The 16,439-nt window shown below is 48.3% G+C and overlaps 2 protein-coding genes across 9 annotated transcripts in view; one reads left to right on the top strand and one right to left on the bottom strand.

Moving 5' to 3' along the window:
* Window positions 1–82: 82 nt before the first annotated feature.
* LOC122373048 (activating signal cointegrator 1 complex subunit 1-like) lies at window positions 83–10,066 on the top strand. 7 transcript variants are annotated; one of them, XM_043350824.1, is made up of 9 exons: window positions 83–145; window positions 4,247–4,368; window positions 4,550–4,643; window positions 4,850–4,971; window positions 5,392–5,543; window positions 6,518–6,678; window positions 7,003–7,169; window positions 7,760–7,902; window positions 8,215–10,066. In XM_043350824.1, exons 2-9 carry the CDS (start codon window positions 4,260–4,262, stop codon window positions 8,350–8,352), a joined length of 1,086 nt encoding a protein of 361 aa, XP_043206759.1. In that variant the 5' UTR covers window positions 83–145; window positions 4,247–4,259; the 3' UTR covers window positions 8,353–10,066. The 7 variants fall into 7 exon arrangements, with proteins under 7 accessions (XP_043206759.1, XP_043206760.1, XP_043206755.1 ...); XM_043350825.1 differs by lacking the exon at window positions 83–145 and adding an exon at window positions 2,613–2,809; XM_043350820.1 differs by lacking the exon at window positions 83–145 and adding an exon at window positions 2,780–3,014.
* A 118-nt stretch (window positions 10,067–10,184) lies between these two features.
* Window positions 10,185–16,439, bottom strand: part of LOC122373036 (ephrin type-B receptor 2-like) — a 57,238-nt gene continuing 50,983 nt past the window's right edge. For both annotated transcript variants that reach the window (XM_043350770.1, XM_043350779.1), the window contains 7 exons: window positions 15,224–15,271; window positions 14,136–14,314; window positions 13,156–13,353; window positions 12,587–12,796; window positions 12,044–12,222; window positions 11,436–11,594; window positions 10,185–11,120 (listed from right to left, as the gene is read on the bottom strand). In XM_043350770.1, coding sequence (XP_043206705.1) covers window positions 10,853–11,120; window positions 11,436–11,594; window positions 12,044–12,222; window positions 12,587–12,796; window positions 13,156–13,353; window positions 14,136–14,314; window positions 15,224–15,271 — 1,241 coding nt within the window. In that variant the 3' untranslated portion in view covers window positions 10,185–10,852. The remainder of the gene's footprint in view (window positions 11,121–11,435; window positions 11,595–12,043; window positions 12,223–12,586; window positions 12,797–13,155; window positions 13,354–14,135; window positions 14,315–15,223; window positions 15,272–16,439) is intronic.

The raw sequence follows: 16,439 nt of genomic DNA, 5'->3' as shown, positions 1-16,439 counted from the left end.
TGCAGGGTATGACGTATTTCGCGAGCCGACGTCACAGGCGGTGACGTCGGCTCGCGCGCGAGCCGAGCGCCAACGACAAACTAACGGGAACCCTCGGACCAAGGCCATCTATAGCCTCGGACACCCTCGGGGCATAAACCGCGGAGTAGCATATTGAGCGAGCCTTATAAGGAAAATTCATATATTTTCGTTTCTCAAATGATAATCAGGGTGTCTCTTACCTTTTTACATATCATTTAGGCTTACCTAACACTTCAGTTGCCAAATATCTGCAATTTATTCAAGCGAAGGTATTTTCAGTAAATATAAATGGTATAGACCGAAATCTTTTGAATAAAAACTCAAATCAACAGAAATAAAAATAACTTAATTTATACCAACCATTTCCTCCAAATAAACAACATAAAAACTCACTTTTACACACATCATTCATAATAAAGCATACTAACACGCCGCTTTTGACAATTGCGGCGTCGAGTGGCGCGCTGCTAGCGCTCTTTTTCGATCGCAGAGACCCTGCACGCACGCGAGCACACTACGTCACGTCCGGGGGGCACAGGTACATGAAAAATCGCAGTGACGTAACACTTTTCTCGCTTCTCATTGGTCAATAGCCCGTTGCCGGGGTAACGTGCACGTATGTGAGCGCGGGCAAGAGTACTAGCCGGCCGCCGATCAGGGCTACGGGGCGACAAGTTGTTTACAACCGCTACAGTCCGACGAGTCTATCCTCCTCAAGGCTGATTGGCTTGAGTGTGACGTCATTGCTATGACATCATACAGTAGCTGCGGTAGAGAGTATAAACATAGTACCAATATGTTAAATAGTTTGAAATACTTTTTAGCGAATTATGCACTTCTGGCACCGGTTTTGAAAAGAAAATGGAAAATAATAATGTCAAAATAAAAACCAACGATATCTTCATATTTCAAGAAGGTGGCACTTTTCCTTTAAAAAAAAGGAGGCCCCGGGACAAGTAGGAGACCCTTGGACAAATAGGAGGCCCCTGCACAAATATGAGACTCCTAGTCGAATAAAAGACCCCTGGATAAATAGGAGGCCCCTGGACAAATAGGAGGCCCCTGAACACGTAGGAGGCCCCCTAGATAAAGAGGAGGCCCCCTGGAAAATAGAAGCCCCCTGGATAAATAGGGGACCTTCTGGAGAAACAGGAGGCCTCCTGGACAAATAGGAGGTCCCATAGACGAATAGGAGGCCGCTTGGACAAATAGGAGGCGCCGTTAACCAATAGGAGGCCCCCTAGACAAACAGGAGGCCCTCTGTAACAGTAGGAGGGTCTCTGTACGTACAAGAGACCGGCGCTGTAGAAGCTTAGCCGTATGTACGCTAGGAGGCTCTCTGTGCAAGTAGTATAAGTAGGAGGCTCTCTGTACTGTACCTACAATTACAAAAAAGGCCCCCTGGGTAACTTAGATGCAACACAAATCGGAGGTCACCTATAAAAAAGCGGGACTCTGTTGGAATACCTGATTTAATAAATTATTTTCCTGATATTCAAATTACTTAGGTAATCCTCGTCCGCACATGGTGGGGGGGGGGGGGGGCAGTGGTTGCCACCCCCCCCCCCCACCCCGACCTAGGTAGTTTTTTTCTGCTCTGCACTAAACATTTTGATTGCTAGAAGTCGGATATTTCGTATAGCTGCTGCTCTATCCTTTTTTAGCGTCCACTGAAAATTTCAAGTTTCTGTGGTTTTTGGTTTCGGAGATATGACCTTATTCTTCAGGTAATGTCATAACCAAATGACAAATACCCAATATCTTGCGTTGGCGTTGGGTCTTGTGAGCTTTTGACACCTTGATTTCGGCCTTTTTTGTCAGTCTTACCTCCCACCTATCATGGAACATGTTGTTCAATGATGTAGAGGTGCCAGGGTCAGGGTCAAGGTCAACCTAGGTCGTCTAAAAATATTGCGTTTTAGGCAAGCTGAATTTACTTTCGTGAAGTTTCTTTGACTGTATTTTTGGCAAAAGCTTCTCAGTTCATGATCTCATGTAATATGGACACATTCACAGTCGGTGCACACATCAGTATACTCGTACACACAGACACACACAGACATACAAACACATGTCATTGACCTTGAGCTAGCTTGACCTGAAATGACCACAGCCAGCAAAAACCTAGTCGGATAGTGTGACAAAGAGGTTCTAGCTGGCTTGGCACCACAATACGGCAGCGTCATCGGTACATGATGAGCAGCGCACGTGATATTCCAACGGGCAACGGTGACCCCAAACAGCAACATTCTTTAGTTTGACCTGACCTGGAAGGTCAATGACTGACCTGATGAGGTAAAATTGGTATCATTGGATTCGTCACTTCCCAAAGAATCTGTTGCTCTTGACCGCAAGGCTTAAAATCTTGTAAGAAAAAATTGTGGTGATGTCGAATAAGATACCTACACAAGCAGCGGGCCAACCCATCATATACCGATGACGCTGCCGTATTAGTGCCAAGCGAGCTAGAACAGCTCTTTGTCACACTATCCGACTAATTTGCTGGCTGTGGTCATTTCACGTCAAGTTAGGTCAAGGTCAATGATATGTGTTTGTATGTCTGTGTATGTCTGTTTATGTACTGATGTGTGCACAGATCGGTTTGTGTGTCCCTATTACACTTGATCATGAACTGAGAAGCTTTTACTAAACATACAGTCAAAGAAACTTCACGAAAAGTAAATTCAGCTTGCCTAAAGCGCAATAATTTTAGATGACCTAGGTTGACCTTGACCCTGACTCTGACATCTGTACATCGCAGAACAACATGTTCAATGATAGGTGGGAGGTAAGACTGGCAAAAAAAAGCCGAAATCAGCGTGTCAAAAGCTCACAAGGCCCATAGCCATCGCAAGATATTGGGTATTCGTCATTTAGGACATGACATGACCTGAAGAACAAGGTCATATCTCCAAACCCAAATGCCGCAGAAGCTTGAAATTTTCAATGGACGCTGAGAAAAGATAGAAAAGCAGCTATACAAAGAAAATCAGGTTTCTAGCTTTAAAAATGTTAAGTGTAGAGCAGAAAAACTAACTTGGGGGTGGCGACCCTCCCCCCAGGTGCCGGCGAAGGTTAACCCTCACACTTTCTGGGGTCGGCTTACGGCTAGATTCCTTGCGCAATGCTGTGCCGTTAATTTTTTTCTATTATAAAGGCATTGTGTTTTATTGTCAAAAGTGAAAAAGCCAGAAATTTTCGTCGATTTCGGATGCCGCGGGGGATATTTACATACAATGTCACCCTGCTGGCCTGGATCCACCAGTAGGGTCAGGTGACCTACCATTTCTTTATCGATATTAAAAAAAAAAATCATGGCATCAGAGCTGTGACGAAAAATAAGTGGCCTAAATCCGATGAGAAAACTGGATTTGGGGGTACCCCATGTTTGGCTTCTGAGCCTCTGGTCCCCCAATGAAAATTTCTTAGAGGAGGCCCTGGCGTGGCTCGTAAATTACCGCTTCCGCAATTGGAGGCCCCTAATTGCTTGGAGGCCCCCACTAAATGGAGGCCCCCTTGGACGTTTGGGACCCCAATGGTGATGTCAAAGTTTCACCCATGCTTTATCTATAACAAAAGATTACAAACTCTTCATTTCAATGGCGTCATCATCAAAAGCTTTTTGGAACTTGGAACCAAAATCAGCTGTTCATCCCAGCCTATTGAGCCACTGAGCCAATAGGCAGTAGGCTGCGCTGCAGAACTACTAAATAACGTTGTAGGCTGTTTTTTTTATAGTTTCTGCCTTTTTGGTTGCCTTTTGGTTCTCATTCTTGCATTGTAATACCTGCCGGCTGCCTGCGTCTGTGATTTGATTGTTGCCTGTAAATGTTCAATTAGGTAAATCTGCTCTTATCATGCATGCCTATACCTAACAATAACAATAAGGCCTTTTATGAGCTTAGAAGGATAGCAACTTGAAAATGTCCTAAGGAGCAGAACTCAGAAGAGTGTATTTTCCATTATTCCGTCCAGATTATTTGGCCTGCTGACCGCTCATTGACAACCCTAAGTGATGCGCAAGTGATGCGGTAGTGGTAAAGCTTAAGTGTCACATTTGTTTTTCCAACCAAGGAGAGGTGTCTTAATCACCTGCAACCTAACCTACGGCACCTCTCCTGGGTCAGAAAAAGCAAGTGTGATACTGATGCCTGCTTTACTACTACCAGTTATGCTTTGTGTATCACTGACAAGTGACGTGACAAGTGCTTTCTCACCTTTGCAGGGCCTGCTAAGTAATGGATGTGCTGAGGCCTAATCTGGTATGGGTGGATGGTGCCTGCTACAGGGTCTCTCACTCCCAGCAGGCCGCCCATCAGGATGAGGACCCTGAGGACTTTATTCGTGGTAAGATGAGTGGAAGTGCTGGATGTTGTGGTCCAACGAAATGTAAGTTAGCAGTGGTCCTCGTAAGTTAAGATTGAGTAAGTTCAGGCCACTCATGATCAGTGATGGCCCATTGGCTGGTACACCAGTTGCCATGTATAGGTATGTTGTGTTTTGCCTAATGGCTGCATTTGTTTCACAGGTGATGAGGATACAGAAACAGAAGAGGTGATGTCCTCTGCTGTAAAAATTGAGGAGTGGAAGGGCAAGTACAAGGCAGAGCTAGACATACCCAGGTATGTGCTATAGTTTTTCCCAGACTATATAACCCATGTTGACCACCAAAGGTCAACAAAATCAATTCGTTTGTGATAAATTTAGCACCATACTCAGGATGCCCCTATCTCCAATTTTACTCGCGACTGCGATCACCCAATGCTTCCCCTCATTTTCTCAAGCAGACAACAGGTGCTTCCCCTCCTCACCTCCGTGTGCCCCACAGCGCCCTGTACGGATTTCTGATCGGCCGTAAGGGCAACTCTCTGCGGCTGGTGAGAGACAACACCGGCTGCAAGGTGACCGTTCCAAAAGGTGCCGGGCCGCGCACCAAGCCAGCCACCGTCGGTCAGTGGCAGTAAACTCGCTCACGAGTTTTACGTCGTGCATGTACTGTACTGAGTATGAATCTGTGTTGTATTTCCCGCTATTGTTAAGAGCTTCGATACAAGGACTGCAAATGTTTGTTTTAGTATAAGCGTTTTTGGCGTAATATTCCGATTTCTTCCCGATTTTTAAGAGTTCGGTCGTTCGGTTTCGGTAGACACCGCTGACACCGTGTCTGCATGAACCGTCCTTTTTCAAACAGCAGACTTCTTCCATTCCTCCAGCAAACACTGCCTGCCACATTTTCTGTGCATGGGGACTCCCTCCCTCTGACCTCCCCTCCCCTCCCTCCCGTCTCAGAGGTGATTGGCGACCAGCGGCGCGCGGTGGTGCGCGCCTGTAGCCCCTCTGACCTCCCCTCCCCTCTCTCCCGTTCCTCAGAGGTGATTGGCGAGCAGCGGCGCGCGGTGGTGCGCGCCTGTAACATGCTACTCATGTCGGCCGACCGCGGACGGCAGACGCTGACACCCTCACACTTCATCGCCGTCCGGCTGACCACACAGCACGTCCAGAACAGGATGGAGACGTTCAAGGTCGGTGGTGCGACACTGACGTCATAGTACTGTGACGATATAATGTCATTATTTAAAGGAAATAGTTCACTTTTTAACATGGGTTTTGAACTGGAATAGCAGTTCCGTAGCTTGGGCTGAGACGAGCATAAATCAGGAGCTTTTACAGCCCAACGATCACCCTAGGCAAAGATATTCTATTTCTCGTCCCGAAAAAGGTGTCTTGCGTTGAGGATGTGTGCCTTGCATATATTTCCATCCAGTATGAAAAGAGCATGGGTCCCGAAAATTCTTCAGAAACTAGAGAAATTATCTACGAGAACTCTAGAGAAATTCTCGTACTGATCAATTAGGACATTCAGGGGAACATTATCAGATCGAGCAGATCGCCCAAATGCCGGTGGCTGCGATAATTTCTCTGTTTCTGAAGAATTTTCGGGACCCATGCTCTTTTCATACTGGATCGCGTGTGCCTTACAGAAACTGAAAAGTTCTTCCTATATCAAAATATAGAAAATAATCTTTTGTTATAAAAAGGTTTTATTTTCTTTGCTGATTATTTTGAACATAAAAAATCATAAATCCGTTGCAAAAAAAATAATTTCGTGAAAGTGAACTATTTCCTTTAACCAAATTATTTCATAGTAATGTATCATAATTTATAGGAACGTATCGAAGTGACGTTCTATCGCAGTAACGTATCATAGGCAAGTATCGAAGTGACGTTTCGTAATTCGTTGTAACGTATCACTGTCACCCATCGTAGTTACGTCTCGTAGTAATGTATCGTAGAAATGTATCATGGTAATTGGTAACATATTGTAGTAACGTAACATAAGCATCATATCATGGTAACTAACCATAATACCCTACAAATAGTTATATAGATTTTGATGGTAACATGTACCCTTTCCATGACTAACTATGTCGTCCATCTAATTACACTGCATTTCCCAGTAGCCACCGCCTGACGCCTCCCCTTTTCACCCCGGCAGAAGTCTGCGCTGGAGGTGGCCGCCGAGAGCCGCGGCGTGCGCCCCGAGCTGTTCCAGGACGGACGCCGCCTCCACCTGACCCTGGTCATGGCCACGCTGCTCAGTGACTCGGAGAGGACTGCCTTCTGCCGCGCACTCAACAACCACGCCGACGAGCTGAGGTATGTGTCTTGGGGGGAGGGAGGGTCATCGGTTATAACTCATACACGCACTTGGGGTATGTTTAAGGGGTGGTGGTTAGGTTGGTGATGTGGCAGGATCAGGAGAGAGAACGAAGACTGGAGAGGATGATGCCCATTGTTCTGATGGCAAACTTATGGTGGATGATGGAAAAATATTTGCCTTTTTAATTTGTAATTCGACTTCATTCGTGGGTGGGTTTCGACTTGTCAGGATGCGCCAATAACGTTACCCCACAAGTTGACCAACGCAACACCTAAGCTGGCACTCCCATCCACCTGACTGTCCCAGCCTCTGCCGGCCAGGGGTATGCTGCCGCCGTCTGGACTCTCCCTGCGGGTGCGCCAGCTCGACATTATGAACGACGACGAGAGCGAGGCGCGCGTGGTGTTTGCGCGCGTGCACGAGGGTGACGGCAGTGGTGCCATGCAGCGGCTGGCAGACCGCTGCATGGAGCTCGCCTACGGAACCGGTAAGTTACGCGGGAGGAAGGGAAAGAAAGGGAGGAAGGAGCGGAAGTTAAAATATCGGGAATCTGACCTCTGACCTTGTCGAGGCTTGAGGAGAGGAAGGCTAGCCGGATTTAATTGATATTGTAGGCCAGAAAGGTATGGTTCATATCATAATATACACAAAGCAGTGTTAGGTACGAACTACGAAGTGAGCTGTTGTGACATTTGGGTGGAGATTTCCATTTCGCGACTAGCTAGACGCGTCTAAGTCTTAGACGCGTCTAGCTGGACGGCGGCTGCGTCTAGCTGGCGACAGCTTACTCTAGATTGAGATGCGTCTAGCTTGGAAGTCTCCGGTCAACAGTTAGACGCCAAGTAAGACGCCAACTTGGACGCCTGCTCAGTTAGACGCCAGTTGGACGCCAATGGAAGTCTCCACCCATTACTAACTATGGCACATTTCCAACTTCAAAGTAACATAGCGTTGTGGGTGTGCGCCTAATTTCATGCTGTTCCGGTAGCATTTTTTACTTTCACCGTTCTTTTTCTGACTGTTTTTTGGGCATATTTCTCGAAATCTAACCGCCTCCGTGTCTTACCTTCCCACCAGGTCTATCAAAGAAGGAGTATGACCACGTCAAGCTGCACTGTACCGTCATGAACGTGTCATTCCTGGTGAAAAACATGGACGAGTCGTCTCCCGAGTATGCAAAGCTGCGAAAGTCCACCTTTGATGCCACCGCGATCATGAAGGTACGATATTTAGCTGGACGGGGCTGGGTATTGTGGCCATGGCGAAATTCATATGGCTTCGCCTTAGGGCACATTCATTCATTTGACTTTCAGATGTGATATGATGTTGTAATGTGACGTGGCTTACAAGTGCACAGGTAAAGTATGATCTAGCTGGTTAATTGTTTTCTGATCTGTTCTGTTTATCGTTTTCTGTTTCCAAGGGGCAACATCTAACCGTAGCGCAGCCATCTGTAGACGATTCAATGACAGTCTGTAAACGCTGTATCCGATTTCTACACACTCCAGCTGACTAACCTGTGCCTACTGCAGGAGCTGAAGGAGTTTGACTTTGGTACGGTGAAGGTGGAGCAGCTGGAGGTGGTTCAGCGACACACACCGGCAGAGGACGGCTTCTACCTGCCCATCGGAGCCGTCAGTCTCGGCCCGACGCCGGCCGCTGAGGCCTAGGCGGCCCCCACCCACACACACTGGTCTCAGAGGTGGGCACGGTGCCCTCAGGTTCCGACGGCGGCCTTAGGTTGTGGATCCGATCCGATATGAGCCAGGTTCACTGGGAGGCGAGCCGTGGAATCGTGTGATGCTGCCAGCTTCGAGTTAGTGAATCGATTGTTCATAGCTCAGACTGGCGTTTTTAATGTGTACTGCGGCGATGTGCCGGGAAATTCGTTGCGATTGTTCAGAGTACTGATTAATGGTGCATGTCGTGAACATTGGGCAGGGGTATACAGGGTGTCTCAAAAGTTCGTTCACAGGTACCAGCCATGCTTTTTTGTCAATAATTCTGAATCAACAAGAAATTAACGGTCGAAATTTTGCATGGGCATTGGTGACAACCTTCCTCAAGCAGTCCCATTGTTTTCAAGTGCATTCGACCCTTCATGAGCTCACAAAAAGGGTTCACCTCTGACCATGGGTCAGGCACGAAAATGTAGGTTGCAAAGTCGGGTATGTTGTGAAACTCTCGGTTTCAGGAGTAATGGGAATGGTTAAGTCGGAAATGACACATGGCTAAGTGTCGGCGAGGATGAGTGCAACATGATGATCATCTCATAAAAACGGTGGCTAAAATTTTTGAAGGACGAAACCATGCGAGACTAACGGCGTTTTGAACGACCCTCGCACGACAGCAGACTGGTGTTCCGGAAAGCAGCTGAAAATGCGGTCATAACTATTGAAAACTGGCAAGAAGGTCACAGACAGAGGTTACCCATTTTCAAAAAGTGCAGGTCATCGTAAAATAAAGACAAATTATAATTTAAAATTGTTTATAATATCTATAACGCTAATTTTTGGGGACAATAACACAAAAATCGTCAATGCCAAGGACACCTGACCCTCCAAAAGTGTCAGTTATTGTAAAATTTTATCTAACGAAGTTTCAAGAGGCAGATCTGCAGCGAATAATTTTCTTTTAAACACAAAATCCCGATAAAACCACACGATGGACAGGTTTGGGCCGTTTACAAAGCAGAACATCTCCCGAGGAAAACACTCCGCAACCGAGCGAAGGTCTTGGCATGGGGAATGACGAGCGCTTGGAATTTGCAAAATTTGCACAATGTGTCTGAGAAACAGACGTCCGACACATTCTGCTACCATATGATGCGAAAAATTTACTCCTGGTACTTCCCGTTTGTTCAGGACTGGGGTCGTTTTGAAAAGGAAAATGGCGCTTGGGATGTCGGCGCCAGTCATTCATGAAGGAGTTAGCGCCAGAGAATGCCTACAAAATACTCAAGAATGGTGTCGATGCAAGCTGTCGGCTTTCAGGGAAAATCAGATGTTGCCGGGGAGCTAGTCAAAACTAAATCCGACGCAGAAACTGCAGGGGATTCCCCTGCAAGAGCTTGAAAGCTGGTAACCTTTTATCAGCCTCCGGCAGCTGACGGAGCAACAAAAATCGGTATGGGCAAATATTTTTGGGGATACAGCAAAGAAGTTGGTTTCCAACCTTCTTAATCAGTTGTCAAAGCATGCATATTTGTCTAGTGTACACACAGACACCAAAACCTTATACTTTTGGCCGGTTCTTATATGCTTTATTGGCATGGGAAATGTGTGAACGAACTTTTGAGACACCCTGTAGACTTGCTTTCCCGCCTATGTATTGTGATATACGTATTGATCGTTATTGATGCTAATTACAGCGGCTTTGATATTTGCTAGTTTTTTTTTCAGTGTTCATTCTCATACTGACCCCCTTACATTCCCTCGAGTTCCATTGCATCATAAAACTTGTGCAGTGTGCAGACATCTTCAGCAGTCATAGATGCAATAACGAACCGGATCGAATAATTTATTCCAACGATAATCATGATACTGTAAAAGAGAGCGAAATCATGACACCAACGGAACCTCTCGGTTATCGGGTGGAAAGACCGCAAACCATAACGTACGAGGCGGTACGAGTAAAACAAAATCACCGTCCGGTTGTCGCCTCTCACGAACACAGCCATACAAAAACAAACCAAACGCGCATACGGCTCTCAATGCTAAAACTAAATCCCCAAATGGAGAGAAAATATTCCGCTCGTAATAAAAATGCAGCTCGCTCGATCCTCTCGATCACACGTGTTTCTATAAAAGCGGTCTACATATATCACACGACAGCGGCAGCCGAGGAAATGCAATGGTGAGACGAGCGCGCACAATGGAATGGTTCACAGGCACATATGACCAACACTGGATGAGTATCAGGTATGCTTAACAGCAACGACGCGGGCCCGGCTCGTCCCGGCGGCTATCACAGAACCACGGGGCGCGGGGCGCCGTCTCCGGGCCGCCCCGCTGCACCGTGATCACACCGGCGGCCGCGCCGCCCCACACTGGTCTCCAACGGCCAACAACACACAGCCGCGCCGCGCCAGTCCAGCGTCCAACAGCCAAATCACACCGCCGTCCGGCGGGCACCTCACCGCCACCGCTGCAGTGGCGCCGCCCGCGGCCGCTACACGAAACACGCGTCGGCCCGGTGCGTCCGGACCTGGAGCCGCAGCGAGGCGATGGCCTGCGCCATCTTCTTCTGGTGTCCGACCAGCGTGACGCCGACGGCGACCAGGTCTGGCTCGGTGAGCCGCGCCGCCGCGTCCAGCGATGTGACTCCGGCGCGCTGCAGGTTCTCCAGGTAGCGGCTCATTTTGATGGAGGCCAGCCAGGCCTCCAGACTGGTGAGGGTGGCCGGGTCGGCGGCCGGCGGCCACAGCGAGCCGGCGCTCCTGTGGCGGAACACGGGGAGGTCACACATAGGGAACAGCAACACAGAACGTTCCAGCGCCAACGTGGTGAAATAGGGGAGGTTACATATCGGGAAACCTCGCCACATACAGGGCGGTCACAGCGAGCCGGTACAACAGGGGAGGTCATACAAGAAAGCTCCACCACAGGGAGCTCACATACGAGAAACACACCACAGGGCGTTTCGCCTAACATCAAAACAAGCTGACGGGTGCCGTGTCTACTTCGATAATCCTCCACACCCACTGTCAACACCGCTCGCTGACACTTTCCAACTCCCCGCGTCATAGACTCGCCTGTTGGGTGCCACCTTGCGCAGCGTCTCGGGACAGTTGATGAGGCTGTCGAGCGTGCGCACGATGCTGGCGAAGGGCGGCCGGTGGGCGCGCTCCTTCTGCCAGCAGTCCAGCATCAGCTGGTGCAGCGCCTCCGGGCAGTCCATCGGCGCCGGCAGCCTGCACCAGGCACAGAGACGGGAGAGGTTATACAACCGCTCGATCGGTGATTGAAGATAACGGGTGCTGCTTAATTCATTCATTCATTCATTCATTCATTCATTCATTCGATGATTTACACGGATATGAATATCTTTGCGCGAAGCGATTTATTCGTTGGTGAACAACGCAATAAATTTAGTTCCCATTCATCGATACGTTCGGTCTCAATTCAGGAATTCATTCAGGAATTCATTATTTGAAACGGATTCAAACTCATTCATGTGATGCCATTTTCATTTTTACATCAAAATGGTCAGTAATTGATCTATAATGCACGTTACACCTGTTCGGCACGCATTCTCTCAGCCATGTCTAGTGAACATCTCTGCATGTGCCCACATCTCACCCTTATCCTGGATAAGGGCGGACCCCACAGCATCATCCCTCCCAACTCCTCCCATCCTCACCTGTAGCCCTTCTCTATGCTCTTGATGACGTCCTGATTGCTCCAGTTCCAGTAGGGCCGCTCTCCGTACGACATCACCTCCCACGCCACGATACCGAAGCTCCACACGTCAGACGTGGAGGTGAACTTGCGGAAGGCGATGGCCTCCGGGGCCGTCCACCGTACCGGGATCTTACCGCCCTGCGGAGACAGATAGTGTGAGGGTGAGGACAGATGGAGCCAAGATTACTTTACTAAAGATTGAACAATTTGTAAATAAAATAACTGACAACTTATCAATGGTAGGTGAAATAATGTATCATAAAAACAATGAATTCGAGGATTTTTTACAGGAAATGTCATGGCATACGCCAAAGCATGCCGAAATGCTGCCAACTTATTTATCAACAGCAAACACGAGGCTGAAGAAACTCCTGTAAGAATCCTAAATCATCCATCTACACTGGTCTCCCCAACTAACACAAACAGCCCCCTCCTTCATCCCACTCGTCCAATCCCTTCACCCCCCCCCACCCCCGCCCTCACATCCCCGCCCCCGACTGACCCGCGTTGTGTAGGCGCCCTCCTTGGACGCTTCGATCTCCCGGCTCAGTCCAAAGTCGGCGATCTTGCAGACCAGCTGAGCGTTGACCAGCACATTGCGGGCGGCCAGGTCCCGATGCACGTAGTTCATCTCGGAAAGGTACTGCATGCCCGAGGCCACGCAGCGCAGCATGGCGACCAGCTGCAGAATCTGGAACTGGCCGTCGTTCGCCTGTCGCAGAGCGGGGAGAGGGGTGTCAGAAACCGGGAATGGAATGAGCTGTCAGAAAGGGGATGATATCGGTCAATTATACCTATCGGGAAAACTCGCGAGGCTAAAAATAGGTTGTTGCACAATTGACAGTAGGTGTGGAAAATCACTTAACAAACAGATGATCAAAGACAGACGTATCATGAGAACACCTGTCCGACTTTCTTTCATTGTCACATTCACACTTGATAGTTGATAAACCCACACACCAAGGCAGACCCAAGCAGTCACTCGAGCCCCCTCACGGCATAAAAAACACACCAACACACACCCAACCAACCATCCCTCCCCCCCCCCCGCCACCGCGCTGCTGTCATCACCTTGAGGAATGTGTCTAGGCTGCCGTTCTCCATAAACTCGGTGATAATCATCACCGGGTTGCTCTTGGTCACCACACCCTGAAGGAAGATGACGTTCGGGTGCTGGAACTGGCCCATGATGGACGCCTCGGTGAGGAAGTCAACCTTGGCCTTCTCAGAGGTGCCCGGCTTCAGGGTCTTGATGGCTACCGTGACATCCTGGGAAAATAGGGTGCACCTGGTGAGGCTAGGCCGGGGTTGGTCGATATTGGGTGGACCACCTGATATGACGATATGTCATTGTTTCCGTGTTCTGAGATCACAGACGGAAAGTCAATAAAATAAGCCTAAAAATAAACGTGCATATTCTATTAATAGACTGCAGGAAATCGCACCAAGATGGTTTGCAAGATTATTTAAAAATAGGACAGGCAGGCCAATCTCAAATAGGCACCCAAGTAGAATGTGGACAAATAAAAATACATTCACTAGCCAGACGACGGACTACCGGGAGGAAAATCGACGAATGAGGGAACCCTTCGACCATACATTATCCCTTGCCCTAGCTCACCATGAGTTTCCCACAACTCACCATGAGTTCCCCCAACTCACCATGAGTTTCCCACAACTCACCATGAGTTTCCCACAACTCACCATGAGTTCCCCTAACTCACCATGATGATGATGATGATGATGGTTTAGAGGATTTGCCTTTGCAACGGCTCCTCCTATTCTTTTAAACTGTACTTAAGCTATCGCGCTATGAGTTGGTATGGGGTGCATGATAGTATTGAGCTCTTTTTCTTTTTGCCTTCTATATCTTAACTTCCACATGCTGTATAGAATTTGTTTCTTATCTTCCATATGTTTCCTATTATCATCAAATAGGATATCATACTATTTATATACTCATGGTATATTGATATTAATATCAATATACCATGAGTTCCCCTTATTCACCACGAGTTCCCCTAACTCACCATGAGTTCCCCACAACTCACCATGAGTTTGCCCCTGCAGACGTCTCCGAACTCGCCGCCGCCGATCACCGCCTCGATGATGATGTGAGACGCGTCGATCTCTCTGGCGAACTCACGTATCGCCTGGTTCGGGTCCTCGTACGTGTGCGGGTCGATGTAGGTCCGCTGGTGGGTCACCGGGCTGAACGCGGGCGATGTTACTGAAAAATAGACGCAGATGTTGAGGGTTATTCAACGAAAGGGACGCTGGGGGATCTAGATGGAGGAGAGGGCATTGAAGTCTTATACTAGTCATTATCTTTAACGCCACGCATATAAGAACTAAATGGGAAGTAAGATTTTGCAGACACTTATCTCACTCTAAAAAAAAAATCCGCTTCTTCTGCCATTTAGAGAGATGAAATGATGGAAAGGAGGGTTGAAATGGGACACCACAGCTGCCATTGTGCAATATGAATCAGATCACTGGAATCGGTCAAACCGCGAGCCGCAGGTAGTCTGTGGATCTTACCACACGCTAGTACAGGACTACCGCCACTTCTCAGAACAGGGATCAGCAGTGGCCGGGGTATGTGAGGAGAGGATCCATGTTCTAACGGGAGCCGCTATCAGCGGAAACTGAGCAGGCCAGGATTAGTGGTCACTGAAGGGCGGCTCTGGCGGTCAGCAGGGCAGAGGTTCGTGATCGCGAGTGATGGGAGGCAGGGGATTAGAAAAATAATGGGAGCAGACGGAGCCGGGGTCAGACCAAATGTGGGGGCTTTACGCCAAACAGACAATGTTTGAGAATGAATCATTGAGTCAGAGGAAAGAGAGAAACGGCACTGAAGTCACGAAAAAAGAGGATAACTAGATAAAATAATCGGTGAAATGATTCACTTTCCGAGATGACTCGGCAAAAATAAACCACAAGCATAAGACTTCTCCCGCTAAGCAGCAAAATCAGCTCGAAAACCGCGAAAGCATTGGTGGCACACAAACCAGTATTTATTCGCGAATATATTGAATAAGAACCGGACGGCAACCGGACAAGTGAACCCATCATCCTCTAACATCCGTTCGACCGCGCGTAATCGCCCCACCCAAGCCACGGTGTCTCTATCACTCACATGCCGTGGACGGTGTCTGTACCGGGGTGTTCAGTCCCATCTGCATTGCTGTAACAGACACACACACACCACACGGTTATCGTGGGCACCAGCAGAGTTTACGGGGTCAGATGACAGTCGTAGGTATAGTCATTATCAACGCGGCTCTCGGGTTAAAGGGACCCTCCCACCTTAACATTAGTTTTGAGTTGAGATAGCCAAGTTTGCGGCCAGGCTCAGAAACCACCATTTATCCTGGTCGCAACCCCCGCAGCTTTATGGTGTTCAAGAAATTTCTTCCCTTTACTTGCAGGGTGGGACCAGCGTGGTCCCTATCTCTTAACCATTACGGGAATCTGATGACGTCATCAGGCTCTCGAACGTCCGTTAAATGTTTGACTAAAACGTTTTGTAGCACGCGGTGGTATATGCTGCTTTGCGCGCAACAAATGCCGCACTTTCAAATAAAGTCGCTAGGAACAGCGGAGATCCCAAAAAGTAAACAAAAGTAAAAGTCTAATATCTTGAAAACCGGTGAATATTTTTCGGTGAAATTTGGTAGATATTCGTTTTCGCTCTTTCTGAACCGAGCGACATCACTTTCATGCCAATTCATTAACTTTTTTGAAGGTGGGAGGGTCCCTTTAACGGCGTACTCGGATGAGACTATATTGTTACTAACGATGCCGTGGTATCGGAGCACACAAAGTCGGAGAGACACCATAGAGTACTATCGAAACGGCTCCTGGGGGACACAATGTTCCCAGCCGGACAGGCAAGGCGACAGAACGGTCAAACCCAGTGGCTATACTGGAAACTCGCTCAGAAAGGTTTCAACAGCTGCAGTGACCGTAGTTAGACCTTTGAAGGAAACCCACATCCCACAATGATGATGCCAACAATTAATTATTTGAGATGTAATTCGACGCCAGGCACGAACAATGATAATCAGCGTACGTTTGCAGTGACTTGTAACAAAAAAGTAAAATAAAACATAGGTAATAAAATATAAATAAAATAAATAAGGGCAGCTCGCGCATTTCACGCCAGACCTAGTTCAAGCTGGCTACTAACCCGACACCCCATCGCAGCACGGAACCTTTCCCTCCACACAAGTAGGCGCTCTCAAAGCCTATCTAGTGCTCGGCTCAGTGAGCAGGTGGTGTAGCGTGCGGCCGCTCCGCCCATCGGCACCACATCAGCTGACCATCACCCCTCGACCCTCCTCCCCCCCCCC

The sequence above is a fragment of the Amphibalanus amphitrite genome, unplaced genomic scaffold (genome assembly GCF_019059575.1).
Source record: "Amphibalanus amphitrite isolate SeventyFive unplaced genomic scaffold, NRLGWU_Aamphi_draft 000038F_arrow, whole genome shotgun sequence".
NCBI lineage: Eukaryota > Metazoa > Arthropoda > Thecostraca > Balanomorpha > Balanidae > Amphibalanus > Amphibalanus amphitrite.
Note: the sequence above shows the minus strand (reverse complement) of the source record. Positions and strands in the feature narration are given on the sequence as shown.